The following is a 27,869-nucleotide window of genomic DNA, read 5'->3' as shown; positions in this document are numbered from 1 at the left end:
CCACACGGTGCAAGAATCAGACCTTATCTATTAACTTTGAATCATAAAATCTGAATTATTAAAATGATTGTACTAATCATAATAATAAAGGTTGTATACTATATGTATTTATACATTTTACTTTCTGGCTTGCCAGCATTGTGTTGGATATTAACTGACTAGTAGATTCGTTTTTAGATATTTTAAGTATTTTGTTCAGAAGTTGCCGTCATAAAGATTCACTTGTCCGATATAATTCGAGCTTAAGGTTACACTTCATGGGTCATTAGCTTTACTTTTGCAAGTGAATGGGGAAAAAAAAGACCTGGAATCATGGGGGAAGTACCTGTCAAACATCCGTTGAAATTCAACAGAGTTAATATTTTTCTACTTTAAGACTATAATTACATCCTTTGCTTCTTCCGGTCAGCCGTCATTGTCATGAAGAGGCTCTGCCCATAAGGGCCTGACTATAGTTAATCATTAGGCGATATGATGTACATATGCAGATACAGTTGTCCTCTTGACAGTTTGGTGAACCATTTGTAGTAAAGACTTGGAATAAAGCACCTTTACTGCATATTAAAAGAGTAAAATCATTGAAGTTGCACAGATATTGACAGATTCAGCCCAATGGACTCTACACGCAGAGTTGGGAAATACAGAGTGGAGCGGGAAGTGCTTGATGAGCAGAGACTGGAAGAGGTAACGCAGAGAAAAACATACTCTGACACTCACCCTTCTCTAAGTGAACGCCTTAAAGACTCCTTAAGGTAAGGCACATTTTATGGCTTGATCTTGTAACTTTGATGGAGATGTCGGGTCTGATCTTTTTGTCAAAGTCCCCAGAAAAAGAATTTCAGTAAATTTATGCTTTAACATATCAGCCAATAAAAGACTGAAACTTTTGTCAATGTGTATCCTTCAAATCTCTTCCAGATGTACAGCACCCAAACTGAAACAAAGTGTGATGAGCAGCTTGCCTGTGTTGTACTGGCTGCCCAAGTACTCAATCTGGGACTATGGCATGCCAGACCTCATCTCTGGCATCAGTGTGGGCATAATGCACCTGCCACAAGGTATGACAATAGTCCATCATGGTCGAGTTTATATCCACAATACTACAGAAAAAGGTCCGATTTTTTCACATGTCATCACTGTGTGAATTTCATGACATGACAAAAACCTAATGTATCATTTTGACTCAAACGCAATATGTTGCACAAAGATGTCTTATTACGTTTGACAGTAATACTACAGAAAAAATGGTTCTTAAAAATATTCATTCGTAAAGTGAGACAGGTGAAACAGAACTTCTGTTTTTCACAGGTTTGGCATACGCATTGTTGGCTTCTGTACCTCCTGTATTTGGGCTCTACTCGTCCCTCTATCCAGCGTTGATCTACTTATTTTTTGGAACGTCACGCCATATCTCCATTGGTAAGTAGAAAGAGAGAGAGAGAGAGAGAGACACGTAACTGTAGCCATTATAACCCCTGTAATGATATGTGCTGCTGTCTTTCATTGTGTTCAGGTACATTTACTGTGCTCAGCATCATGGTGGGTAGTGTGACAGAGAGACTTGCTCCAGACTCGGCTTTCCTCATAACGAATGGGACCAACGTCACTGCAGAGGTGGACATAACTGCCCGGGACTCGTACAGGGTGCAGGTGGCGGCTGCTACCACCGTCCTGGGAGGACTTATTCAGGTCTGGACACAGCATCCCACAGAAATCATGATGTTGTGTACCGTTGTTACAGCTGCCAATACTCATTCACATAAATGATTGTTTGCATAGGTGGTACTGGGGTTGGTAAAGTTTGGATTTGTGGAGACATACTTGTCTGAACCTCTGGTGCGGGCTTACACAACAGCAGCCGCAGCCCATGCTGTGGTGGCACAACTCAAGCACATCTTTGGAGTTTCACCCACTCGGTTCAGCGGGCCCTTTTCACTGGTGTATGTGAGTACTGTTAAGTATTTGGTTTGATTGCTGCATTTTTTGTTGATACACCAGCACTGATATGATGTCATAATGTAAAAACATGTAAAAACATAATGTAAAACATTCAAGACACAAATAAAAAACGGCACTAAATCGTAGAAGAATAGAATAGAGATTTAAAACAAGCTCAAATATAATAAGGCAGGAGTTGTAATAAAAGTTACACTGCAAGAAATTTATAATTATTTGATTTAATAAATAGCAGCGGCCAACAGAAAAGTCTTCAGCCTTAATTTAAAAGAACTGCAAGTTGCAGCAGACCTGCAGTTTTCTGGTATCTCTAAATTTCTAAGTATCTCTAAATTTTGTGTTTATTTTAACATAAGTGTACGTTATAGATTGGTGAATAAGTTAACATTGTGGGTATGTAATCTTATACTGAATTCTGACTTAAAAACTATAAGTTGTGTGCAGCTAAGCATGTGTGTTTCAATGCGTACGGTAGTAAGCTTCAACCATCTCCTGCTTTTCCTGATTCCATTTTTAGATTCTGAAGGATGTTTGCATGTTGCTGCCACACACTCATCTTCCCACACTGTTGGTCAGCGCTGTGTCCATGGTGTTTCTAATTTCAGCCAAGGAGCTCAACTCTTTTCTCAGTCCGAAGCTGCCAGTGCCGATCCCAGTGGAGCTCATCACGGTCAGTTGATAAGATGAGGACACACTCTCTTTATGTGATCACCGCTGTGCTCTGTGTAGCTGCTGATGTTGCAGCACTGAAAAAGCACAGACACTGTGGAGCTAAGCAGCTGAATCAGCAGTAGTGCCCGGGCCTCTGCATTTGTGCAGTTCACAGCAAAAATGAACTATTTATGGCTAATAATTAGGTTCACATCTAGCATATGATTCACCAGATTTGTAATTATTGAAGGTCTGACGTGTTGTGAAATTTGACTTTTGGTGTGAGTCTGTGTTTATGATCTGTATGCTTTCTGTTATGGCTTTAGATTGTGGCCGGGACATTCATATCAAGCTATACCCACTTGAACAGCAACTACACTATTTCAGTTGTTGGGGAAATTCCTAATGGGTAAGCATTGGGGTCCAAGTTATACCGCTGTAATTATCTGTTGAGTCATATTTACAGCTTGTTTGGTACGAACTCATTTCCTTCTCCTCTACCTTTGCACCAGTCTAAGTTATCCCAGTGTACCAGATGCAAGTCTTTTTGGAGAAGTTATTGGTGATGCTTTTGCATTGGCCATGGTTGGATATGCCATATCTATTTCACTCGGCAAAACATTTGCACTGAAACATGGATACAATGTGGACAGTAACCAGGTAAACCACAACTCTTATTAAAGTACCTTTATCACACTTCTGCATTCCTTTCTCTCTGTGTTTTCCTGCTCATTCTTGGGTTTCTTGTTCTCACCCTGCTGCAGGAGCTGGTGGCACTGGGTCTCAGTAATGCAGTGGGAGGCTTCTTCCAGTGCTTCTCTGTCTGCGCCTCCATGTCTCGAAGTCTCATCCAAGAGACCACCGGAGGAAAAACACAAGTGAGTCGCAACAGCAGTAAAAACATTACATCAGCATGGCCTCACATGTACTGTGAACATGCAACATGCAGTAGTTACACTCCAAATGTATAATACATAATATGACCCATTTGAGGATGATTGAGATCGGGTAAAAAATAAATGATCCTGAAGAAAACATAACCACATTATGTTTATAACAATCATGTGGAAATTCAAAACGGAGACTAGAAGATGTACTGTAGTTTTTACCTTTCAACATGTATTATGCATTAATAGTTAGTTTTATTAGTTAGTTGGTGTGTGTGTCCACATGGACTTTATTGAAAAACAATGTGGTTGCAGTGGTGACACATTTGTCAGACATGAACATAACTTTAGTTACATTGCAAACAAACAACTGCCCATGCTCTACAAAAAAATCAAAGGCTCTGGTTGAAGGACTCCTCTAGGCTCCTCTAGTGACTAGACCATAGCATTGTCATACAAGCATAAAGTTATACAGTATTTATTGCTGTAACTTAGTTTTCTTTTTGTGTTTCACATGTAGCCTACATCAATCTGACAGTGGTGGTTCACCAAAGTGGCAAAAACATTATAAATGTTGCTGTTTTGCATATAATCCACACTGTAAATAGTGTCATTTTGCTTTTCACAGAAGCCATTTCACTGAATGGTGCACATTATGTTTTCTGCTCGTTTTATTGCAGATGTCCACCAGTAAAATAAGCAACTCAGTCATTTTAATGTTAGTTTAAACTCCTTGGTCACTTTGTTAGGTACGATATAATCTAATACAATCCACTACAACAGCTCAGATGTGAATGTTTAGTTTTTGTTAAAAACTTTCAGAGAGGTGTTGATTCAACTACGTGTTTATTATTGACGTTGAAGTTTGCAGTGCTGTACATGCATCTATGCATGAAGCCATTCATGCACACATCGACACACACTTATGGAGTCAAACACATATTCATTGCCCAGAAATCTGCAATAGTTCATACATCTCCTTTTAAGCAAACAACCAGAAATGGAAAATCTGTGTATGTCAGTGTGGAGATAGAAGGAACCCGTGGTTGGACACATTGTCCTTTTTTGTTTGTTATTGTAACACAATTCAACATGACACTGCATTTTACCTTGAAGCCATACCAAATACAGTTTATCCTGATGTTAGTTTCACGGGCATGATGCTGTTGCTATCGCTGTTGATCGTCCACAGTTGTTCTGTAATCTTCTGACGTCGGCTGACGGGGGTGTGAGCTCGGCCTTTAAAATCTCCTGCGATATCAAGAGATTTGAGATCGTGCTGCAGGCGGATGTTTGCGCCCAGTACCACGCTTGTCTCTGTTGAACAAGTCATGCTGACTCCTTACACTCATGTCATCATGATTAGGAAAGGCAACATGAATGAAATGTATACTTTAAGTAATTGTAGTGGCAGTAGACAAAAATATAAATGGGACTGTCATAAAATTAGATTTTTTTAACATGCAAAAAGGACAATTTCAAAACTCTTACAAAATATTAAAAGGAAATGATGATGAAGATGTGCATAAACAATGAAAAAAGGAAACATAACTACATTACATATGAATGAATAATCCATGCAGCTCTCTGGTTTTTATGCTTCATTTTTACACGTTGACTTATACTTTACCCGATGAGTACTACAAAAGAGTATTGAAATGATGTGACAACTGATATTCGATATACTGTAACACCAATTTTGTTTTTGATTACACTGCAGAAACGCAATTTTTTGACTTACAACAATTACAACTGCACAACAATTACAACTATATATATATATATATATAAATAAATAAAATTTGGGTCGTGGGTCCCGGCTTGTCATTAAGGGGTGATGGTGGGTCGCAGCCAGACCAGTTGAGAACCACTAGTCCATGTCGATGTGTCCTTGGGCAATACCCCAAATTGCTCCCGAAGGCTTTGCCATCGGTGTGTGAATAGGTGTGAAGGGAGACCAGTAAACCTGTCTAATTTTAACTAATGATAATGTACCAGAACGTTGTGTACACAGAGATGTTTTTTGTTATTTATCTAAACATTATATCAAATCAATCAAGTATTAAAAATCTGACTTCGAAGTTGTTAGAGTACCACTAAATATTGGTAATATGTGCTGTCAAGATATTCTCCAACGATGGACTTAATTTCTGATGAACAAACAAATATGTTAACATGCCTGTTAAACACAAATATTTCAATAAAACCAGAAACGACCTTTGTGATGTTCTTGCAGATGGCTGCAGTGGCCTCAGCTCTCATTCTGTTGGTGACGATACTGAAACTTGGACCTCTGTTCCAGGAGCTGCCAACGGTTCGTCGCTCTACAACTCATATTTTCTGTAGATTTGCAGTAAATATTTATGATGCATGACATATTTTTGTGTAATGTAAAGGATTTTTTTTTATTTGCCTCGTTCCCACCTCTGTGTACACATCTGATTAGTCACGTAACAATGTGGGTGTGCTTGTTTCAGGCTGTCCTTGCAGCAATTGTCTTTGTAAATCTAAAGGGGATGTTCAAGCAGTACGCTGACATTGGCACACTGTGGAAACACAGCAAGATTGATCTGGTGAGAAGTTTATTACTCATTTAAAAAATGAAAGCAACTGCGACAGAATTCGCTGTGGTGTTGAATCTGGAAATGTGTCATTCTTGTTTCCTTTTCATAATCATACTAAAGAATGCGTAACGTCATACTGCATCCCCCAGGTGGTGTGGTTGGTCACTTGGGTGTCAACCTTGCTGCTCAATCTGGACCTGGGTCTGGCAGCATCGATCATCTTTGCTCTGATGACTGTTATCTTCAGAACCCAGCTGTAAGACTCCTCTGCACCTCATCATAGTATATCTGAGTCATACTGTGTGTGTGTGTGTGTGTGTGTGTGTGGTAGAGATAATATAATAGTAACTGATGTTAGGCTGCAAGAACTGCCAGATTCGACAAAATCCTATATAAAACATATTGCACACATAATAATGTTGTTTTTACTCCATTCAGACCAACATACTCTGTTCTGGGAAATGTTCCAGGTACAGAACTGTACGTGGATATGGAGACCCACAGAGAGGTGAAACAGAAATATAGAAAATCATACATTATAGCTTCTCGCTTCGCAAAAAAAGCGAATGACTTTTTACTTTTTGGCAGGCGAGAGAGATTCCAGGTGTTACTATATTTCGCTCCTCTGCTACGGTATATTTCGCCAATGCTGATCTCTACCTTGAGGCTCTGAAAGAAAAGGTTTGTTCTCCCTCCTCGTACTATAATATATATACTCTAGGGCTGCAACTGATGTATGTTTTTCATTAATAATGAGTCATCTTGTGATTCTATCTCTAGAAAATGCCAGAGCAAAGTCAAAAATGTCCAAGGTGTACAAAACCTAAAGATATTCAGTTTAATATCATATGTGACAAAGAAAACCATGACCCACAAAAATGTTTAGCATTTTTACGTGAAACCTGACTAAAACCAATAAAGGGGAAAAAAAGGCCAACTTTTGATGTGGATCAGTGTAAATGTTGTCAATTGAAGCAATAACTTCCTCAGCGAAAGGGAACAACATCTGAGTTCTCCTTCTCTCACAGCTGTGCCAGCAGTGGCAGCAGTGCCAACATATACCAGGATGCCTTGTGCACCAATTCTGACTCCCGGAGAGTTCCCGCCGGCCATATTCTCTTGCGCGGCTAATGCAGCCGCAGCCTCGGCCTCTCTCCGCTGCATTTATTCAGCTGAATACTCTGGCTTGAATAAATACAGCTGAATATCCGAATCAGACAAAACACTGTAACTCTCAAGAGACGGAGACCAGAAATCCAAGATGAAATAGTCTGTAGTTCTTCCTTCCATCCGGCGTCACTGTCATGTCAAATGAGGGCGCTGGATGCAGGAAGAACAGATTTTGCAGCTGCAAACTGCACTGCTTTCTGCGTCAGTACAGCACGCACAGAGGAATTTATTGATTCAATCGACCGTCAACATTGATAGGACATACACAAAAAAGGTGGCAAATTTTCCCTTTCACCTTTTGTCAAAATACTTGCCGATTCAATTTCTGACAATCAATTAATCAGCTAATTGACTAATTGTTCCAGCTCTAATCTCTTCTAATTTCTTCTTTATCAAAGCAATAATTTCTTGTTTTTGTTCCCTGTTATATTTTAATAAGACGCAGGTGATGTTTTATTTTTCTTTATCTGCTTTCAGAGTGGGCTTGACATCAGTAAGATGATTATCTACAAGAAGAGGCAGGAGGCCAAACAGAGGCGTAGAGAAAGGAGGGCTGAGAGACGGGCAAAAAGGCAAGCCAAGAAAGAGGTATGTGTGCTTTAAACTATCAATTGTTTATAGAAAATGTACAAAACATTTTATGGACCACACTATTTTTCCTGGTGTTTGGCCTATTGGTCACCTTATCCTCCATGTGGCACCGCAGTCCTGTGTGTGAAAGCAAGTAGTTGTCTGAAGAGTGCCTGCTGTCACACTGGACAGAACGACAGTCGGTGACCAATGGCCAAGCTACCAAAAAGTCAACGGACTCAAGTACTTAACAGAAGTTTGAATAATTTCTTTCACATACGACTCTGCAGAGACGGGCACAGAGAGCTGCTAAACAGCTGTCTGGAGCGCCGGTGGTCTCTGTGGAGGAAGAGGCCGGCCGCTGGGGGGCCACACAGGAGCAGGGCTGGCCTGAGAGGGAGAACGGGACAGTGTTTGTCATCCCGATCACCCCTCAAACACCAGACGGCCCCTGCAGATGGGAGTACCTGAAGGGAGGAGAACCAGACTCCACCAGCTTAGGGTGGATGTCTGAGCTGCAGGACGGGGACACCACCACTCTGGGCTCCAGCAGTGAGGACACGCTGAGTCACGATCTGGAGCGGGTCTCTCTTGGGTCGCTGGGCAAGTGGACCTGGGACATTCACTCCATCATTATCGACCTCTCCACGGCTAACTTCATTGACACAGTGGCTATCAAGACGATGAAAAATGTAAGTACAACAGGGACAAATATCCCCTGAATGAAACGTAAAACATAACAAAAAAAGTCTTCATTGACACATTTTCCCTTGTTTTGAAACCTCAGAGGAACAGCCTTTTGCTTTCAGGTCATCCAGGTGTTGAATCCTTTTAATAAATACTGTAAGTGTAATTTGAGAAGCTTACAAGTAGAGCTTGGGAGTTACCGTATGTTTTCTTATTAACAGCTAATTTTACAATGTTGATATATAGATTTAAACACGATGAAGAAAAAGATTCCTGTTCTCACGAGAAAGGGAAAGATTCAATATTTTGGTCTGGGCAAGTTCTGATGTCACTGAAATGGGAATTTATTAACTTCTAGTTACAAATTATATTTTACTGTTGTCGTTAACTTAACATGTGTGATTGACTGTGAGATAGATTAGACTGGATTAGAAGCGCTTTAAAGATTGTTAAGTGGTAACGAGGATAGATATTCTGTTTTTACATTATTGACAGATTTTCCAGGACTTCAGTGAGATTGATGTCGATGTCTACATGGCTGGTTGTCAACGTGAGTGAAATCACTTCCTCTACTACATGAAAAGGCTCATTGCGGTGGTCATTTTTTTTATTTTAAACTGTTTTCTCTTCAGCCACTCTGGTGGAACAGTTGGAGCTTGGTGACTTCTTCTGCGAGTCAGTTACTAAGAGGCATCTTTTTGCCTCCGTTCATGACGCTGTGCTCTACTGTCTGAACCACCGCGGAGCAGCATCCTTCCCCAGATACGAGCCATCAGTGGTGAGTATATTCAGCTCATGTTTAGGTGACACTTCAGTTGGATGGTCCAATGTTAAAACTCGATCATTTTGAACTAAAAACGTTCCGTTTAATCATGTCATTTTAACTAAATCTAAAAACTGTTTGATTTCAGGACACATACAGCGCCACAAAGCTTTAAGGACTTCAACCAAACTGGATATCCAGCACTGCAGATGGAACAACTGTCTCAACATAGACTGGGAGCAATATCAGACACTTTTAGGACATTTTATTTGTAAATTAATAGATACCAGAGATGTTCCGATACCACTTTTCCTTCCCGACACTGATTACAATACCAGTGCGTTACAAAACAAAAATATATATTTTATCATTTTTGAACAGCTGTATACTACCAACCCTGTATGGATGATGTTATTGCTATCGTTGTTGTACGACCTGGCTCAGGTCATACAACATAATGTCATGTTATCAAGACAAGATAAATTATATATATTTATAAATCTTGTCTTTAAAGTAGGAAGACACATGAGTTTAATTTAACTTTATTCAAAGTGGGAGGACAGAGAGTGCATTTTTAGAGAAAAATACAGGTAATAAAATTAAACCTCAACAATACCTTTCAAGAAGAATCTGTCAGAAAATAATTCAAGGAACAATTACAAGACAACATGCATCACACGGACAGTGTGAGCCTTTTTTGTTAATGGCAGCATTGACAAGGAAGGACATTGAAATGTTTGCAGGAGCCATTTCAATTTTTAAGTGCAATTTCTGCTCATAGCAACAGCAAACAGACAATCTGTGAAGCTAATGCATGCAAAGGGATTCTTTTTGTCTCAACTGTTTTAATGTGTTTCTAGTGCAACATTCCTAAAAAGGGAAATTATAAGAGATTCAAAAATAGAAGTATAACAATAGGGATGCACCGATCTGACTTTTTCGGTCCCAATACAGATACTGATACCAGTATTTTAGTTCATAAGCTGTATGCCTCACTGTGTGGAAGTGACTGGGACCAGTCTTTTATCTGTGAGGCAACATCAGACCTGACTTAAACATTGCTTTCCTAACTTTGTTAAACAAAATGTAACAAATAAATATATAGATATAAATGTACTGAACTCTTATTTATTAAAATAATGGTATCTGATCAGCCTATTGTTGATACCTGATCCGGCTATTTGAGTCATTATCAGACAGATATCAGTATTGGTGCATCTCTAGATAACAATATACAATCAATATTTAACAAAATCATCTCTTTACAGTTGCATAAACCCACCGTGACCTCATTCCCTGAATAAATCTTGTCTCTACAAACTGGACACAGAGGATCTTGCCAAAGAAGTTGTGCACATGACTGAGGAAGGCTAGGTCGATTTTTGTTGTTTTTTTTGTATAAATTTGGTTTATGAGCTACAAGTCTTGATGGATATCAGAACTCTGTAGGTTCGGGTTCAGAGTCGGACCTTCATCATCCTCATCCTCTGGCTGCTGTGAAACCAGCTGCTGATAGCGAACCTGCCGCTGGTAATCCGGATCAATGTTGATCCATTTATTTGCGACCCACTTAGTGCCATGGGTGACCACGCAGCCTCCATGCAGTGCATATTCATCCTGCTCTCCCACCCAACCTATTAGGGAAAAAATAATAATGATAATAATAATTTAATGTTTGTTAGCAACATCCTACACATCATGGCACCATGTTCTTTAAAGAGCTCACACTGATGTTATGACTATCAACCACACTCAACTTGTTGGTCGATATTAATTAATTGTATTCTCTCGACGAACATTTCATTTTATTTATTTGTTTAAATGAGCCAGAAATCTATTTTAAATGACCTGTTTCATAGAGCTGTATTCTTACTGTGTGTAGCTGTCTTTCTAGATTACCTTTCATTTTTACAATGACAACAGTATGGGCTTGAATCTCAACCTTTTGACTGCATTTCATACGTCGACTTTTACTCTGTGCCAAAAAACATGAAAATGACATGTTAATTGCCAAGATTAATTGAATTTAAATAAAATAATATAAGAAACTGCAACTTCAGATTTTGTGTTTTTAGTCCCGCTAGCGCGGTAGTTTAAGGGATGCAATGTCGGCCTCCCACTATGATCCAGACTGAACTCTGTAACTATGTATGAATTGTGATAAAAATGTCGGTGAACCCCGACCATTTCACCTAGTGGCATCATAAAGTCAAAGTTCTCACTTGAAATGTCTCAACATCTACTAGATTGATTTTATATAGATATTCATGGGTCCTTGACAATGTATCTTGATGACGTTGATTGTCCTCTGATGTTTAATCTGGCGCTACCATGAAGGTAATTTGTCCACTTCAGTGGTTTATGGCCAAATAGCTGCAACACTCGATCAGCTGTACTTTCTGTTTGGTGATAAATACCAAATGCCTGCATGCTAACATGCTAAACTAAGATGGAAGATACATTACTGAACACTGCATCTGACAAACATCAGTGTGTTAGTGTTGTCTTCACGAGCATGTTAGCATGCTGACGTTAGCATCTTGTTCAAAGCACCACTGTGGCGAAGTGTAGCTTCACACAGAGCCGCTAACAGGGCTGTAATCTCTTAGTCTTGTTTAATTTGCATTATTTTGTGGTAGGATTTACAAGACTATATGTTAGTAAATGGGCTTTAACTTTGTGTTTTAATATTGACAGACAATGTGGCACACAATGTGTATATCAGAAAAATGTTACTTTTGAAATAAAAATTCTAAATATGCTCCTACATCAAATGACAATGAAATAGTTGCTGATTTGCATCTTCATTGCAACAGTATGGAAACAAAGTTCGCAATCCTACCTTTTCCATCAGAAAGGTAGTTGTACCAGAAAACAGCTGTCCCTTTGGTCGGCTTCACCTTTAGGTTGCTCTTGTCACAATTCCTTCTGGTGTCCAAAAGATCAACGTCATTCTGTATGAGAGACTACAACGACACATTCAAACTCAGTGACACAGTCTGTTCAACGCCAGGGCCATGCACTCACTGACAAACGTGTGAGTTAACACGCATATGAAAGACATGCGCAGTATGTACACATTACTTTTGCAGGGCTCTCCCTACACATTTCCAGACCCACACACAATTACGCACCACTTCATCATAGGTCCTGTTGTCTGCCACAGGGAATGCGGTCTCCCCACCCCCCTCGACAGAGTTCAGGTAGAAGAGAACTGTGATGTACCTATAGGTGTGCAGCACAGATTTAAATTGACATACATGTATGGTGCAAAACAAACACACACACATACAACACTTTGCAAACAAGAGGCAGGCACACACACATTTGTACAGGTTGACAATGTCGAGTCACACAAACTAACATGCCGGCTGTCACAATGGAGTTTAGTAATCACACTGCGCAGGTGAATTCAGATCTGGACATTCATAGATATCATTGTAGCCAAATTCAAGACTGTGCACCTCAGGGATCTCACCTGCAAGACGTCTCAAAAGGAGTGGAGGTGTTCGCTGCGAGGCGCGTGTGTGTGCATGCTGTTTCAGGATACACAGGGCCGCTGTCGTGGTGGGCGTGGTAGTGTCCTCCCTCCTCATAGCGAACCACCTGGAGGGGCTCACTGAGGTCCACTAATGCGGGTGGGAGCCGAGTGAGACGAGTCACCCTTTGGTGGAAAAAGGTAACGAAAAAAATTTGAAGTCTGGGAAAAAAACTGTCCTTTCGATTTGTGAAAAACCTGATTTATATTTCAGTTATTCGAGCACTACGGCAATCGGAGAAGGTGGTTTGACTTGCTTGCCTCGCCTTGATGTCTTGGAGGACCTGATGTGCTCCTTTGCCCTGATACAGCCAGGTGTGTCTGCTGTTCCTCACCAGCTGACTCCTCTTCACCCCTCGCTGCAGCAGGAAGCGCTGGAAGGCATCATTGCGCAGAAGCCTGAACTCTTCTAGACTTAGCAAACCTGTCCAAAATACGAGATGTACATTTTCTGATGCCTGACGTAAGTTTTCATTTCTTGAGTTACTGACAACTTGTACCATAACTTAGGGGAAAAAAGTTTTTTATTACACTTTGGTATACTGTGTATAATCTAGTTTAGATGTGTTTAAATGAGACCTGCTGAGCCAAAACAGTTGGGAAGCACATTATGAGTGATTTAAACAATGAAGACTATGTAAGACTACTGAGGTATGCCGTGCAGTCAATGTATGCACTTCTTACTGTGTTTAAACACTAAAAATAGATTACCATACAGAGACAAACAATATTCGTTGTTCTTGCCTAACATTTGTGTCAAAACTCACCACTGTTGTCCCTCCTGGCGATGTAACACTAGGTAGCACTTTTAGTAAAGTGTATAAAAATGGTTACGATTATTTCTCAAATTATACTTAAATTTAAGAAGTACAAATATTTACACAAAATAAATAGTCAATCAAAATAATAGCAATGCAAATAGATGCATTTCTGTAAAAAGGACAACGTTGATTCCTTACCATTACCGTCCTTGTCAGCTTTGAGCCCAGCATAGATTTCTCTCAGATTCTCCGGTGTGAGCCAGATTCCGTCCCTCACTCGAGAATGAGTCAGTATCTAGTGGAGGCACGATAGTAACGACAGGATGAGTTCACCAAAAAAAGCAGTGCATGTCATACAGTCCATGCTCACGATCCACTAACTGACATTCACCTCATGGAGCTGCAACTGTCCATCCTGGTTGATGTCAAGAAGGTTGAAGATCTCTTCTGGGCTGAGGTTGAGCTCCTTGGCCAGCTCTTCCTGGCCGTCTTGCACCATTAGCTGACTCTCCATTAGACCCTTTAGCTGTGCAAGTTGCGTTACCACACGGCACTCATCCTCCGACAGAAACCCAGGAATCTCTGTGGAAAAACACAGACGGACAGTTAAACACAGAGTCAAATCTCTTGGCTTAATTAACAGGATTGCAGCATTTTCTCTGCTGCATGCTTCCTATTTTCTGATTTGCAACCGTATCATATTGTATTGTAGTTGTATCTAGAAATCCAGACAATTTTATTTATGTAACCCAACATCACACATTTGCTTCAAAGGGCTTTACAATCTGCACAGCATACGACACCTTCTGTCCTCAGACCCTTGCTTCACAATTTAAAAAGAGTAAAGCTAAAGTGATAAGTCAATTAATCAATTAGCAAAACAACAGAAGATGAATCAGCAATTATTGCGATATTCAATTAATAAACCTTTTCCAGCTACTTCACTTAAAGAATTTGCTACTTTGTCTCACATGAAAAGTCCCGATCTGTTTATATGAGCTCTTAACTGGGGTAGTAGCCTCAGGACTTATTGACCATTTTTCATGTAGCCTTGATTGACCTGAGCGTGCACATATGTTTAAACTTGGCCACGTGCTTGAGGGTGATAGATATGAAGATGAAAACACGGACGAGTGTATGTGGTGAATGCATGTTTGCTTACATCATCATAAGAAGAGGAAAGACTCTTTGGCCACTCGAGGCTCATGTGGGTGAGCTGCAAATGTGTTTTGACACATGAGTGTTTCGGCTCTTACCAAACAGCAGCGGTTTCAGACTCAGAGTCCGCATTTCATGCACTTTGCTTGGCACCAGTGACACCTTCTGGACGTGTCCCACCTAAGAGAAGAACCAGAGAAGTGATGTGGTGGTGCTTATTGTGTGTGAGAGAGAATGCACAGGGAGTGATGCATCATCACATTACTCACCCGTATCCCCTCGATTCTTGTCAGGGAAACATCACGCAGAAACTCAGGCTTTGATGGCGGACGTCGCGACTCGGGGTGCTGGTGGTTACTGCTCGGAGCATCACGACTCTGGTTGGCATCTTCCGACCCGCTGTTATAGTGAACGTAAAATAGCAGTGCTATGACATTAATGATGTAGACGTGAAAAAAGACCATCACTACCACGAAGTAGGAGCGGGAGCACACGCTGCTCTTGTTATAAGGGAGACGGTCGCACGGCGGCCGGAGCGGCAAGGCCGTGCTCCCGGACGGAGTAGTGTCTTCCTCGGCATCTGATGTTTCCTGGTTGTCACTCATTTTCCTGATTCAAGAAGGAGTTGTTGCTTCCTCGACAGCAAACGTCCATCTGATTAATCCAGCGATAGGATGACCGTTTTGCTGGCTACTTTAGTTAGAAATAGCAGATGTGCCGTCTGACAGATGTCCAGTTGAATTAAAAAAAGAAAGCCAGATTCTCCGCTGCAGATATTAAAGTCGTTGCGCACTGAAGAAAACAAAAACACGGAGGTTTCATTGTGAAACCGTGCTCGTTTCAGATGAAAAGTCAACTCCCATTGACACTGTGTCGTTGTCGTTTGGCCCACTGACAGCAGCGCTGCAGCGTCGGACCGTCTTGTTTACACTGCAGCAGTCCCAGTCAGCAGCGGACGCAAAGCGGCGCACTGCGCACCCCAAACCACAGCGGGGCTCATCTCAGAAAAGCGGGTCCATACACCTGATCCAGCATCAACCGAGTACAATAATCACTAACTACAATAAACGATCAAAAACCATGAAGAACATAACATCACGGTCTGCAGTATATCCTAATATATATACGCCATCGCCCGAGCTCTATTTACGGCAACAGTCTGCCGAACGCTCAATGGTGACGTCTGGTGACCTGAACAAATACCACACTCCTGTCTTTACACATTTATCTCGTCCTGTCTGTCTCTTTACATTGCCAACGTAAGTGTAAAACACTTACGTCCAATAATAAAGATTTACTAGACAGACACATATGTATGCATGAACATATACTCCTCTCTCACTTGCAATTATTTGGGTTTTATGGCCAAAAGACAATGTATTTGACTGACCAAGTCCTGATCTCAATCCAACTGAAGAGTTAAGTATAGATGGGTGAACTAAAAGTATACAGACCAGGCAAAGAAGTATCAAAGAAAAAAGCAAGTATATGCTGATAGCAGCAATGTCGATAAGAAGGCAGTTGATTGCAAAGGATATACGACCAAATATTAAATACAATTACTTATACATATTATTTGAAATTGTTTTTTTTAAATAGATGTTTGCAATAAAGGAATATAACATAAACAAAGTATGTTCAGATAAATGGCCAAGACTTCAGTAAATAGAAATTGATACAAATATTTGACCATATTTGATTCTTACATTTTATTACATAACTTACTCGTGTTACTATGTGGTTTAAGCTGCACAATGAATCAAAATGTAAGCCCCCAAAGGCTTGGAACATTTAAGTGTGCAAGACTGTTAAATATTCACTCATTAAATCAGTCATCAAAATGAAAGGACACACAAGAAAAAGATGAAACAAACTACTTTTTATTTGCTTTTGGTTTTCACAGTATGGTTAGCATACTAGAATGAACAAGTAACAAGAGACTCATATTTTATGGCTTCTTGCTGTATCATCTCGATTTCTTCTTCACTCTGCATCTTTGACCTGAAATGACAGAACAAAAGCATGTTCAACATTTGTCCAGATCATTTTAATTGAAAGGTCCAGTGGGTAGGTTTTGCGGCATCTAGTGATGAGGTTGAAAATAAAAATAAATGCTCCACAATGGCCCTTATAAACAAATTGCAAAGTTGTATCCTGATATAAAATGAGCATTTATATTGATTCAGCTCAGAAAGTTATCTTTTACCTTGACAATTTCCCGACTCTTTGCTCTCAGCTTGTTGACCTGAGACTCAGCGATGTCAGCACGCTCCTCAGATTCCTCCATCTCATGCTGCACCTTCCTGTACCTGGACAGGTGAGTGTTGGCCTGCTCCTCCTGTATGACAAGCCACAGTGATGTCAAAACCTGTGGACTGAGTGACATTTGTGTCGTCATCAATAATGAAGTGTACTCACAGCCTCCTCAGACTGCCTCTTGTAGGATTTCACTTTCAGCTGCAGCTTGTCCACCAGATCCTGAAGTCTGACAATATTCTTCTTGTCCTCTTCAAACTGTTGTGAATCAGGAATAATATAACATTGTAATGTTGGCCCAACAGTAAATTAAGCCTACTGTTTCCATTACCATTTTTATCATTAGGATTTGCAGTTTTTTTAAAGTTTTAGTATTTTAATTAAATAGCAATTTACCTGATAGGTAAGCTCCTTTACTTTCCTCTCATATTTTCGCACTCCCTTGATAGCATCAGCACCCCGCCTCTGCTCAGCATCAACTTCAGACTCCAATTCTCGAACCTTGAATGAAGAAGAATTGAGTGATTTTACAAAGCAAGATGTTGTCTTGACTTTCAGTAAATATGAACAGGTTTGTCCTCATGCCACTTACTCGAGCCTCCAGTTTCTGGAGCTGCTTCTTGCCGCCCTTCATGGCCAGATTCTCAGCTTCATCAAGGCGGTGCTGCAGGTCTTTCACTGTCAGCTCCAGGTTCTTCTTCATCCTCTCCAAATGAGAGCTGGTGTCCTGCTCCTTCTTCAGCTCTTCTGCCATCATGGCGGCCTGAAATGTTGTTGATTTTTGTATTATTGGATATAAACTTATTGCAGTCTGATGTATCGTCGATCTCGAGTATCCACGATTGGATGATATGAAAATAGAAACAATCGCCCAACCGTTAAGTTGCGTAAGGATGACTCACATCAGTGATGGCCTTCTTGGCCTTTTCTGTAGCATTTCTTGCTTCCTGGACAGAATCTTCCACTTCACCCTGGACCTGAATGAGGTCAGCCTCCAACTTCTTCTTGGTGTTGATGAGACTGGTATTCTAAACCGATAACAGTTTAGGTTGGATTACAAAGTATCATTTTTGTTCGTTAAGGGTTTCACATGTGATTGTTTGAATCTTCGCTGAATCTTACCTGAGAGTGCAGCAGTCCCACACGCTCGCTGGCATCAACCAGCTCCTGTTCAGCCACTTTGCGGCTTCTGTCTGTTTGCTCCAGTGCAGCTCTCAGCTCTTCAATCTCAGCCAGCATCAGGGTGTTCCTGCGCTCCACCATGGCAACCTGTTCCCTCATGTCTTCCTGACCTCTAATAGCGTCATCAAGGTGCAGTATCGTATCCTTTATGAGTAATTATAAAAAAAATGTACTAATTGCCATGCAGTCTGAGTAAAGTAAACTTTAATTTAATTATTTTCAGCAAGCCACCATACCTTAAACTGTCCCTGCAGGTTTCTCAGCTGTTTCTGGGATTCAGCTGCCTGGCGGTTGGCGTGGCTCAGCTGAATCTCCATCTCGTTGAGGTCTCCCTCCATCTTCTTCTTGATTCTCAGGGCATCATTCCTGCTCCTGACCTCGGAATCCAAAGTGCTCTGCATGGACTCAATCACTCTCTGGCTGTTCCTCTTGATCTGATCGATCTCCTCGTCTTTCTCTGCAAGTTTTCTGTCAATTTCACCCTTGACTTGGGTGAGCTCAAGCTGAATGCGGAGAATCTTGGATTCCTCATGCTCCAGGGTAGCCTTGACAGAAAAAGGAAAATGTATATTGTGTCGCCCGAGGCCTCAGCATCATTTCAAGTTGCATTTAATGTGAGAAATTTTCCTCGAAAGTACCTCTGCCTCTTCAAGTGATGTCTGGAGTTCGCACTTCTCTATCTCTACAATCTTTTTCCCTTTCTCCAGTTCATGAATAGTTTTTCCACTCTCACCAATTTGCTCAGTTAGATCGGAGATCTCCTCTGTAAGAAACAAGGTTCAAGCGGTATGTAAGTAGGTGTAAGCTGAATTATTTGTTTTGTCTCCTTGGTAGACATTTGAATTTAGTATGCGGCACACTTCATTCACACATTCATAAAAAAACTAACTGCAACATTGCATTTCATTGGATGTTAGATTGAAATCATAGATCATGCACATTAATCATGTGTTCCCACTGGGGGGCACACTCTTCCTCCTTTCCCTTCATTCAAAGCAAATGCCACAGCTTCATTTACCGGTATGTACTCTGGAAATGCTTTTAATTAGTGGCCTATTTGAGTATTCTGCTTTTTTTTATAAGTTTGCTTACGCTGCAGGTTCTTGTTCTCTCTCTTCAAGGTCTCCAGGTGGTCCAAAGCTTCTTCATACGAATTTTTCAGCTTGAACATCTCAGTGCTGAGAGAACGAGATTCTTTTAAAGCTCCTTCCAGCTCTGCCTGGCTTTCCTCATACTTCTGCTTCCACTCTGCAAGAACCTTAAAAGATAAAAAGACGCATGTGTTTCAGTAATTGACAATTCTAGGGTCTTCATTTAAGCAAATAAGGCACAAATATAAATCTAACCTTGTCAAAGTTCCTTTGCTTCTTGTCGAGGTTAGCAGCCAGACTATTAGCTCTCTCCACGTCAATCATCATGTCTTCCACTTCACCCTGAAGTCTCTGTTTTGTCTTTTCCAGAGAGGAACATTTTGCATTCACAGCCTCGATGGATTCTTCTGCATCCTGAAGACGCTGGGCGAGCTTTTTCCTGTTCAACCATACATGTGATGAGTTATTGATATATGTGATAACAGACTCAAAGCTCCTATGGAGGTGAAACCCTCCCAAACAACCAACTGAAAGTGTGTTCAGTGCTACAGTAGAAGAGCTTAAATTTGTCATTGAAAGTGTTCATACAAAGTTAACATTGTAATGACTTACTTAGCCTCCTCCAGCTCCTCAGTGCGCTGAATGGCATCAGTCTCGTATTTGGCTCTCCACTGAGCCACCTCGCTGTTGGCCTTTGACATTGCCCTCTGCAGCTCAGATTTGGCCTCCTGCTCCTCCTCGTACTGCTCTCTGAGCAGGTCGCAGTCATGACGAGATGACTGAATAGCATGAGCCAGGGCGTTCTTGGCCTTACAAATGAATAGAGACCTTTTTTTATTCACTGAAACGTGTGTAACTTAGCGTTGCAGTTCTGCGATCGTGTTCGTGGTTTCAATGTGCAAATACCTTTGTTTCCTCTTCAATGTGCCTCTTGAACTCTTCAATTTGCTGGGTGTAAGCCTGCTTGCCCCTTGTAAGCTGAGAGATCAGGGATTCTTTCTCCTCCAGCTGGCGACTGAACTCACCTAAGGAGAGACAGAGATTTAAAACGAATCAAAATGCAAATATGGGCATTGTATTGGAAATATAAGATCAGGACCAGTAAAAAAATACATTATGTATGTATATATATCTCACCATTCTCTGTCAGCAGTCTTGCCCTTTGCACCCCAATGTCATTCAGCTGTCGCACATGTTCTTCACTTTTGGTCTTCATCTCACTCAGTTGATCCTCAAGAGTACGACACATTTTCTCAAGATTAGCCTGAAATTGAAAGTTGTGTTCAGTGTAAGCAGAATAAAGGCAGCGTAAGTTTAGTTGACGCTGTTGCAAGTGACATGTTGTTACTTTACCTTTGATTTGGCAATGGACTCCATATTGCTGCTGAGGTCATCGATCTCCATCTTGTATTCGCTTTTCTCTTTCTCCAGCTTCTGTTTGACTCTCTGGAGGTTATCAATCTGTTCTCCCAGCTCTGCCACACTGTCAGCCTGCTTCTTGCGGAGAGCTGCAGCGGTGGCCTCGTGCTGCAGGGTGGACTCCTCCAGATCACGACGCAGCTTCTGAAACTCGGCCTCGCGCTTCTTGCTCATCTCGATCTGAGCAGACGTTGCTCCACCAGCTTCTTCCAGCCTCTCGCTGATCTCCTCAAGTTCCCTGGAAAGATCAGACCTCTGCTTCTCCACCTTGGCCCGAGCAGCCCGCTCAGCCTCAATCTCCTCCTCCAGCTCCTCAATGCGAGCCTGAAACCCACCGAGTTCAAATTAAAATCTTTCAATATATTTGAATGTCCCTGTGACCTTCGACTAGGACTACAAAATGTTACCTGCAGTTCTTTTATCTTTTTCTGTAACTGGATTCCAAGAGTCTGCTCATCCTCAATCCTACTCAGAAGCTGGCTTGTCTCAAAGTCCTTCCTGCAGGGGACAGAATAAATCATTGCATTTAAGTAAGAAGTGCCTCCAATGAAATAATTGATTGAAAGTAGGTAAAAGGATGACGTTTGTTTATTCTTACTTCTTTATTTTCTCGTCAGATTGCTGCTTGTCATTCTCCAGATCCATTAGAGATTCCTGGGCCAGTTTCAGATCTCCTTCAAGCTTCCTTTTGGCTCGCTCAAGATCCATACGGAGTTTCTTTTCTTGCTCCAGAGAACCTTCAAGCTGGCCACGAAATAGATGTTTTATACAATTGAAGTTATAATCGTTATTATTTTCAGAAAATCAAACTCCATTTTTGACGATATGTATAGTTTGGTACACTTTTGTCCAGTTGGTAATAGCGTTGGTGTTTACTGTTCACTCTTTTAACACTGTGTCAAAGCTGCATAAGTCAGTGTTCACTGTGATAGATAATCAAAATGTGTCTATAGAGCAACATACAGTCATATCGTCAGTGCTTTTAAATCAGTAACCACGGGTGTCACCAAATCAGCCATGACTGAGATCATAAGAAAACTAAATGTAAAGAGAGATTTTTGCTATTTTATAAGCAAGTTCAACTTTTGTTTTTAATGCAGAGATTACTCACGTCGTCCACTTGCTGCTCCAGCTTGGTCTTGGCCTTCGTCAGACAGTTGACTTTGTCTTCCTCTGCCTGCAGATCATCAAGGGTCTGCTGATGGGCCTCTTGGAGGGCTTTCTTCTCTTTGGTCAACTTGACAATGGTCTCATCTTGAGATGTAATTTCCTCAACCAGGTTTTTAACCTGTATTCACAACATTGTGAAAACTATTTTAAAGGGTTTAAGCTTTTTACAAGATCCGATTTCAGGCCTTAAGGAAGATTTACCAACCTTGTTCTCTGTGGCGTGCTTCTCCTTTTCTACTTTGGCCAGGGTGAGCTCCAAGTCATCAATGTCTTTCTTCAACTCAGAGCACTCGTCCTCCAGCTTCCTCTTCTTTGCAGTCAGCTCACCATTCATTTCCTCCTCATCCTCCAGTCTCTCAGCCGTCTCCTTGACTTTGGCCTCAAGGTGGATTTTTGATTTAATGAGAACCTCACACCTTTCCTCTGCATCACTGAGGGTTTCACCTTCCTAGAGTTGATACATAACATCAAAATGATAATTAATTAACTTTAAAAGCAGGATCTCTGAGAAAACAATTCCCACTTTCTTTGTAACGTACAGCCTGAATTTGTAGCTGCAAGTCATTCTTCTCCTGCAGCAGAGAAACCATCTTCTCCTCCAGTTCTTTCTTCTTAGCCAGAGCCTTCGCGAGATCCTCTTTCATCTTTCCAAAGTCCTCTTTCATTTGGACCATCTCTTTTTCAGCCTCTGCACTCTTCAGCAGAGGCTTGATCTTGAAGTACAGCTTCATCCATGGCCAAGTTTTGACATTCATGAATGAGCGGATGTTGTACTGGACGGAGTAAATTGCCTCCCTGGGTAAAACAGGGATCAAAGTGAATAAACTAATAATTTTAGATTCTTAAAGCTGTATTGATAAGGGGCTGTGGGATTTGGACTTTCAAAGTAAATATTTGGCTTGAAAATTACAATCCGGTTGTCATCTTCAAATGTGTTTGTGTAGGTGCCTTCTGATGTATAAAGCTATCTGTCTACAGTACCTGCGCTCCATCATCTTGACAAACTCTGTCCTCATGAGGAAACCTCTGCAGAGACCTTGAGTCATTGTGACCAGGGAAGCAAGCTTCTCATCTCTCATCTCCTCCAGAGTTCCCAGCAGACCAGCTTTGAAGAACACCTAAAACAAAGAGTTATTTGACGTGATGGTTACGCTGACTTACAGTATCAGGTTAAGTAGATAAAAAAAGAAAACACACATCCATAACAGACAAATAGATTACCTTTGTGTGTCCAAATTTGTATTGAGTGTGGTCAATATTAATAGAGCCTAAGAGTTTCTCTGAGGCCTTTTTGTTGTCGATGAAATGTCCTTCAGGAATGATACTGGCATTCAAGACTTTGTATCTGATTGGAGGGAAATTAATCAACAATGAATAATTGGTCATAATATAAATAAAGACATGAATAATCTTAATAATTACCTCTGCTTGAAGTCACCATAAAGGATTCTGCTGGGAAAGCCCTTTCTGCAGATCCTGATACCTTCCAGCACGCCGTTGCACCTCAGCTGGTGGATGACCAGGAAGTTCTCCATGAGACCTTAAAGACATGCCACATTCAGTCTTGTGTTGCATAATTACAGTAGTGTTTGAATAAATGAATGAATACTTAAATTAGGCTTACCAGGAGTCTTTGATTCATTTGGAATCAAACAACGTACAAAATGAGGATGAGTGCACCTTAGGTTGCTCATCAACTTGCCTAAATTCTCCTGAAATAGAAAAAAAAAATCAAATTATTACTGAATAAAAAAAAACGACATGGCCTATTTCCCTGGATGTTACCGTTGACAGTATTTGGAAATGTATTAGTGTACATATCGTATTGTGGTTATGTATTGAGGTAGTCATTTGTGATACTTACCCTGAACAGAGCTGATACGGTCTGGAAAGACCCACCCTTCTTCTTGCCGGCTTTTTTCCCACTAGCCTCAGCTGTACCATAAACATTTAATTTGAATTATTAACTAGAACAAAGTTGATACATTTTTATTTACTACATTTTATTCATATTGGATAGTGAGTACTGTAGCTACATATCAATAAATATATTTAAATTTTAATGAGAACGCCTCCAACTTTTGTTCTTTCAAATTATTACCTTCTGATCCGGCATGTAATGCATAGAGGTGACACAACAGTTTGGCCGAAGACTTCTGGTAGAGCTGAATTACTGAGTCGTTCAGGGGGTCTTTGTTCTTCTCCAGCCAACCAGTGACATTGTAGTCAACAGTGCCGGCATAGTGCATCAGGGAGAAATGGGCCTCAGCTTTGCCTTTGGCGGGTTTGGGTTTCTGGAAGGGAGCACTTTTACCAAGATGCTGGTCATACAGTTTGTTCTTGAAGGTGACGTCTGATGACTTTGGGAACATACACTCCTCTTCAAGGATGGAGAAGATGCCCATTGGCTGTCATGATGAAATGATTATTTTAAACAAAAGTTTTCAAGTCATCGGATAGTTTTCTGTGTTTGTGAATATTCAGCGTGTCTCTCACCTTCTCAATCAGCTCAATGCAGGCAGCCAAGTCCATGCCAAAATCAATGAACTCCCATTCAATTCCCTCTTTCTTGTACTCTTCTTGCTCCAGGACAAACATGTGGTGGTTGAAAAACTGTTGCAGTTTTTCATTGGTGAAGTTGATGCACAGCTGCTCCAAGCTGTTGTACTGCACAAATTTAAATATCGAAGGTCAAGAAAAGGCCTTAAGTGACCGCTTTAAATGAAGATGCATACGATTATGTAGTATCAATCAGCCAAACATACTTACATCAAAAATTTCAAACCCAGCAATGTCCAGGACGCCGATGAAGAACTGTCTTGGCTGCTTGGTAGCCAGCATCTCATTAATTCTGACGACCATCCACAAGAACATTTTCTCATAGACAGACTTGCAGAGAGCCATGACGGAATTGTGGACCTGAGACAAATCAGTCATACTATATTAACGAGGATGTTGTGAAAATTAACAACATTTATTCTACATTTCGAGGCTTAAACAGGTTAAAAAAAGCATACAAAGGTGTAATCCAACAAACTTTAAGAAAGCCATAATATACGTGAGTGTCTTAATTGAGAAAATAGAAGACAGTCATCTGTCATCATGTGTAAACATTTTTTCTCATTGCGTGGGTGTGTGTGTGTTCTTGATGACTTCCCATACCTGAGGGACTGTTTGACCTTTGGTCACATACTCGTTTCCAACCTTTACTCTGGGATAGCATAGTCCTTTCAGCAAATCAGCAGAGTTCAGACCCATGAGGTAGGCGATTTTATCTGCCACTAGAAGAAGAACACAAATAGTCATCTATAAAACCTGGTCTAGGATAGCTTCATGAATGTACTTTTAAATCACGTGTTCTCTTTTACATGGCAAAAACTTGACCACTACATTTAAGTTCATGGTGTTTAGGTTTCATACCCTCATTGCCATCGGGCTCAGCCTGCTCTTCACGCTGCTTTTGCTTAAACTTCATGTTTCCATGATGCATCACGCTTCCAGTCAGCTTGTAGATGTTTGCCTTCTCTTCTAGAGTGAAGCCCAGGATGTCAATAGCAGCCTGTGAAATAAAGAGTCGGATTAAAAGACATACCAAGATAAGTCTTGGAGGTAAAAGCTGCAATACATTTTACTTTGATTTAAAGCAAACAGCAGCAGGATTTTGGTAAAAATCCAAATGGTGTATTATTATTAGTTCCATTCTATCGCCTTCATTTTAAAATGAACTTTAAATAGTGATGATATGTATAAGATATCACAGATTGTTAACTCAGTGCACGTTATAGAAAATAGTAATCATAAAAGTGAACATAAGACTGATTTGTAGTATCTGTAAATGACGGTAAATGAAATGAAATCAAAGTGAAGTTGTCATTACATCAGTGGCGATGAATTCTTCAATGTCATCGATACTCTTGACGGCGATTTCCCCCTGACTGATCATGTGATAGTCATAAGGGTTTTTGGTGATCAGGAGAGCCTCTAAAGAAAAGGGAGGAAAAGTATGTAAATACAACAATATTGTGATGAACCATTGTTCACTTTCTGTAGAATAACTGACAACATTATTTAATAATCTCACACCTAACAGCTCAGGTTTGTGGCCTGTCATGAGCTGATAGAAGATGTGGTAGCTCCTCTCAGCAGACAGCTGGAACGTCACTCGAGACTTCTCCAGCAGATCTGTATTGATTTAAGTTGTGGACAAACAAGGGAAATCTCCAGTGAAGCACGGTTGAAGGAGTTGGCCATGTAATAAAACAGATTATTCTCTATGAGTTCCTCAAAAAAATCGTACATGTTTCAATATCAGCTGAAGCCAGCTTTCCCGTTGTCCCAAAGTGAATTCTGATAAATTTTCCCTGTACAAAAATAGATTAACATTTAGATTAATGTGAATTAGTGAATAACACAAAATAACAAACAATTTCAAGTGAAAGAGAAATACCCCAAAAAACTTACAAAACGTGATGAGTTGTCATTCCTCACAGTCTTGGCATTACCATAAGCTTCCAACAGTGGGTTTGCTGCAATGATTTGATCCTCCAGTGAGCCCTAGAAATAACATTCATGTTGTTGATGTACTTGCAATCATTTTAAAAAATGTATACATTTCATATTAATGTTGTCCAACTTTTCTGACCTTTATCTTGCCAGCAGTTTGCTCAGGTTGCTTCTTTCCTCCAGCCACTGCGATTGTCGCAAAGTACTGGATGACACGTTTGGTGTTGACAGTCTTTCCTGCACCAGATTCTCCGCTGTGTTCATAAACATCAATGGATTTTACAACAGTTTCTAAGACTTGCACTGTAGATAATATGTAAAAATGTCACTTACGTAATCAGGATTGACTGGTTTTCTTTATCTGCAAGACATCAAAATGGTTAGGAGCTCTCCTACAAATGCACCTGCTATATTTCTGGACACGCAATGGCTTGCAAACTGAGTGCCTGAGTACCTTGGAGCATGAACTGATAGGCGTTGTCAGAGATGGAGAAGATGTGGGGTGGAGCCTCAATCCTCTTCTTGCCTCTGTATCCTGATACAACCACTGAATCATACACTGGAAGCCACTTGTAGGGGTTCACAGTCACGCAGAACAGCCCTGAGTAGGTCTATAACAATATGAAATGTGAAACAATGATACATTTTTCTACAAAAACATTTATATGCAGTAAAAGTTATATCTCTCCTCCACAAAGCTCACGTAGATCATCCACGCTGCATATCGCTCTTTGAGGTTATACAGCACAGTAGCCTCACTGAGGTGGGTCATCATGGCCATGTCCTCAATCTTGTCGTATTTCGGAGGGTTCATGGGGAAGATTTCAGTGTCTTTGACAGTGAGCGTCTGTTACAAGGACAGAAAAGGCACGGAAATAAGATTAGTTGTTAGATTAGTCATGTGTTGTCTAATGTCAGATTTAAAATCTTAGTAACTGATTACAAATTATTCATGTCCGTCGGCAAACCAATTTATGACAGTAGAATTTATATATAGTTACATACTTCAAATAGTTAACATGTCACAGCTGTCCGGATTCTACATCAAAAATGTTCAGCACTCTAAAATGGTTAATTCTAGTGCATTCATTCTCACCTTTCCAGTGATAGTATCCACGGTGGCTTTGCCGCCTTCTTTCTTAGTGAGTTTCCCCTTGAGGTACATCTCTGCCGGCTCGGTCACAAAGTATGCACTTTTAGCATCAAAGGGAGAGTTTTGAGCTTCAATTCTCTCCCGTTCTGGCTTCCGGAGGTAAATGGACGCCGGGCCAAAACACTGCATCTCTGGGTCGATATTCATGATGACCCCTTACTGCACAAGAGACAAAAATACTGGTCATTCATTTTAAATACAAGGGAAGACAGATGGGTGCCCAAGTAGTGACCTCTGCAACATCCTCAAATAAATGCTTGACCATTACGATTGGTTAAGTAGGGACAGGTGCTAGCATACCAGAACTCAGCAATGTGATTTTCATAGGGGACAACCTTCAGAATAGAGTGTACTAGTAATAAAACCAATCAGATATTCTTTCAAAATCAT

General features: G+C 40.7%; 3 protein-coding genes across 4 annotated transcripts; 1 reads left to right on the top strand and 2 right to left on the bottom strand.

The window, feature by feature from the left end:
* Nucleotides 1-612: 612 nt before the first annotated feature.
* On the top strand, nucleotides 613-9,625 carry slc26a6l1 (solute carrier family 26 member 6, like 1; the record flags this gene model as incomplete). The annotated part of the gene is made up of 19 exons (XM_079297292.1): nucleotides 613-752; nucleotides 919-1,058; nucleotides 1,309-1,419; nucleotides 1,514-1,689; nucleotides 1,780-1,944; nucleotides 2,474-2,626; nucleotides 2,934-3,016; nucleotides 3,120-3,267; nucleotides 3,372-3,485; nucleotides 5,731-5,808; nucleotides 5,972-6,067; nucleotides 6,208-6,314; nucleotides 6,497-6,566; nucleotides 6,647-6,739; nucleotides 7,706-7,816; nucleotides 8,089-8,490; nucleotides 8,981-9,035; nucleotides 9,118-9,263; nucleotides 9,397-9,625. 19 exons carry the CDS (start codon nucleotides 613-615, stop codon nucleotides 9,421-9,423), a joined length of 2,415 nt encoding a protein of 804 aa, XP_079153418.1. The 3' UTR covers nucleotides 9,424-9,625.
* A 340-nt stretch (nucleotides 9,626-9,965) lies between these two features.
* On the bottom strand, nucleotides 9,966-15,406 carry p4htmb (prolyl 4-hydroxylase, transmembrane b). The gene is made up of 9 exons (XM_079265474.1): nucleotides 14,975-15,406; nucleotides 14,804-14,885; nucleotides 13,939-14,129; nucleotides 13,746-13,842; nucleotides 13,048-13,210; nucleotides 12,727-12,912; nucleotides 12,383-12,473; nucleotides 12,091-12,214; nucleotides 9,966-10,882 (listed from the first exon to the last, which is right to left on the bottom strand). Exons 1-9 carry the CDS (start codon nucleotides 15,308-15,310, stop codon nucleotides 10,665-10,667), a joined length of 1,488 nt encoding a protein of 495 aa, XP_079121600.1. The 5' UTR covers nucleotides 15,311-15,406; the 3' UTR covers nucleotides 9,966-10,664.
* A 1,481-nt stretch (nucleotides 15,407-16,887) lies between these two features.
* On the bottom strand, nucleotides 16,888-27,638 carry LOC306775499 (myosin heavy chain, fast skeletal muscle-like; the record flags this gene model as incomplete). 2 transcript variants are annotated; one of them, XM_079265944.1, is made up of 38 exons in its annotated part: nucleotides 27,423-27,638; nucleotides 27,030-27,173; nucleotides 26,781-26,937; nucleotides 26,660-26,687; nucleotides 26,466-26,580; nucleotides 26,285-26,377; nucleotides 26,121-26,184; nucleotides 25,907-26,005; nucleotides 25,701-25,804; nucleotides 25,244-25,382; nucleotides 24,986-25,104; nucleotides 24,593-24,742; nucleotides 24,320-24,490; nucleotides 23,925-24,231; nucleotides 23,688-23,758; nucleotides 23,448-23,535; nucleotides 23,246-23,363; nucleotides 23,045-23,168; nucleotides 22,805-22,941; nucleotides 22,363-22,618; nucleotides 22,029-22,271; nucleotides 21,765-21,941; nucleotides 21,252-21,397; nucleotides 21,061-21,151; nucleotides 20,588-20,977; nucleotides 20,372-20,498; nucleotides 20,141-20,259; nucleotides 19,847-20,043; nucleotides 19,490-19,673; nucleotides 19,236-19,401; nucleotides 18,782-18,906; nucleotides 18,380-18,688; nucleotides 18,084-18,287; nucleotides 17,864-17,989; nucleotides 17,554-17,724; nucleotides 17,358-17,462; nucleotides 17,124-17,219; nucleotides 16,888-17,043 (listed from the first exon to the last, which is right to left on the bottom strand). In XM_079265944.1, exons 1-38 carry the CDS (start codon nucleotides 27,624-27,626, stop codon nucleotides 16,888-16,890), a joined length of 5,820 nt encoding a protein of 1,939 aa, XP_079122070.1. In that variant the 5' UTR covers nucleotides 27,627-27,638. The 2 variants fall into 2 exon arrangements, with proteins under 2 accessions (XP_079122070.1, XP_079122069.1); XM_079265943.1 differs by having other exon boundaries at nucleotides 25,701-26,005.
* Between the last annotated feature and the right edge of the window lie 231 nt (nucleotides 27,639-27,869).

Source organism: Melanostigma gelatinosum, assembly GCF_949748355.1.
Source record: "Melanostigma gelatinosum genome assembly, chromosome: 3".
NCBI lineage: Eukaryota > Metazoa > Chordata > Actinopteri > Perciformes > Zoarcidae > Melanostigma > Melanostigma gelatinosum.
The sequence above is the reverse complement of the archived record's forward strand: the minus strand, read 5'-3'. Positions and strand labels throughout refer to the sequence as shown.

Coding starts and splice junctions, on each gene's coding strand:
- p4htmb (XM_079265474.1), bottom strand. CDS start 15,310: ATGAGTGACAACCAGGAAACATCAGATGCCGAGGAAGACACTACTCCG. Junction 13,843..13,938: donor GACAGTTGCAGCTCCATGAG/GTGAATGTCAGT, acceptor TGCCTCCACTAG/ATACTGACTCATTCTCGAGT. Junction 12,474..12,726: donor CCTTTTGAGACGTCTTGCAG/GTGAGATCCCTG, acceptor GCACACCTATAG/GTACATCACAGTTCTCTTCT.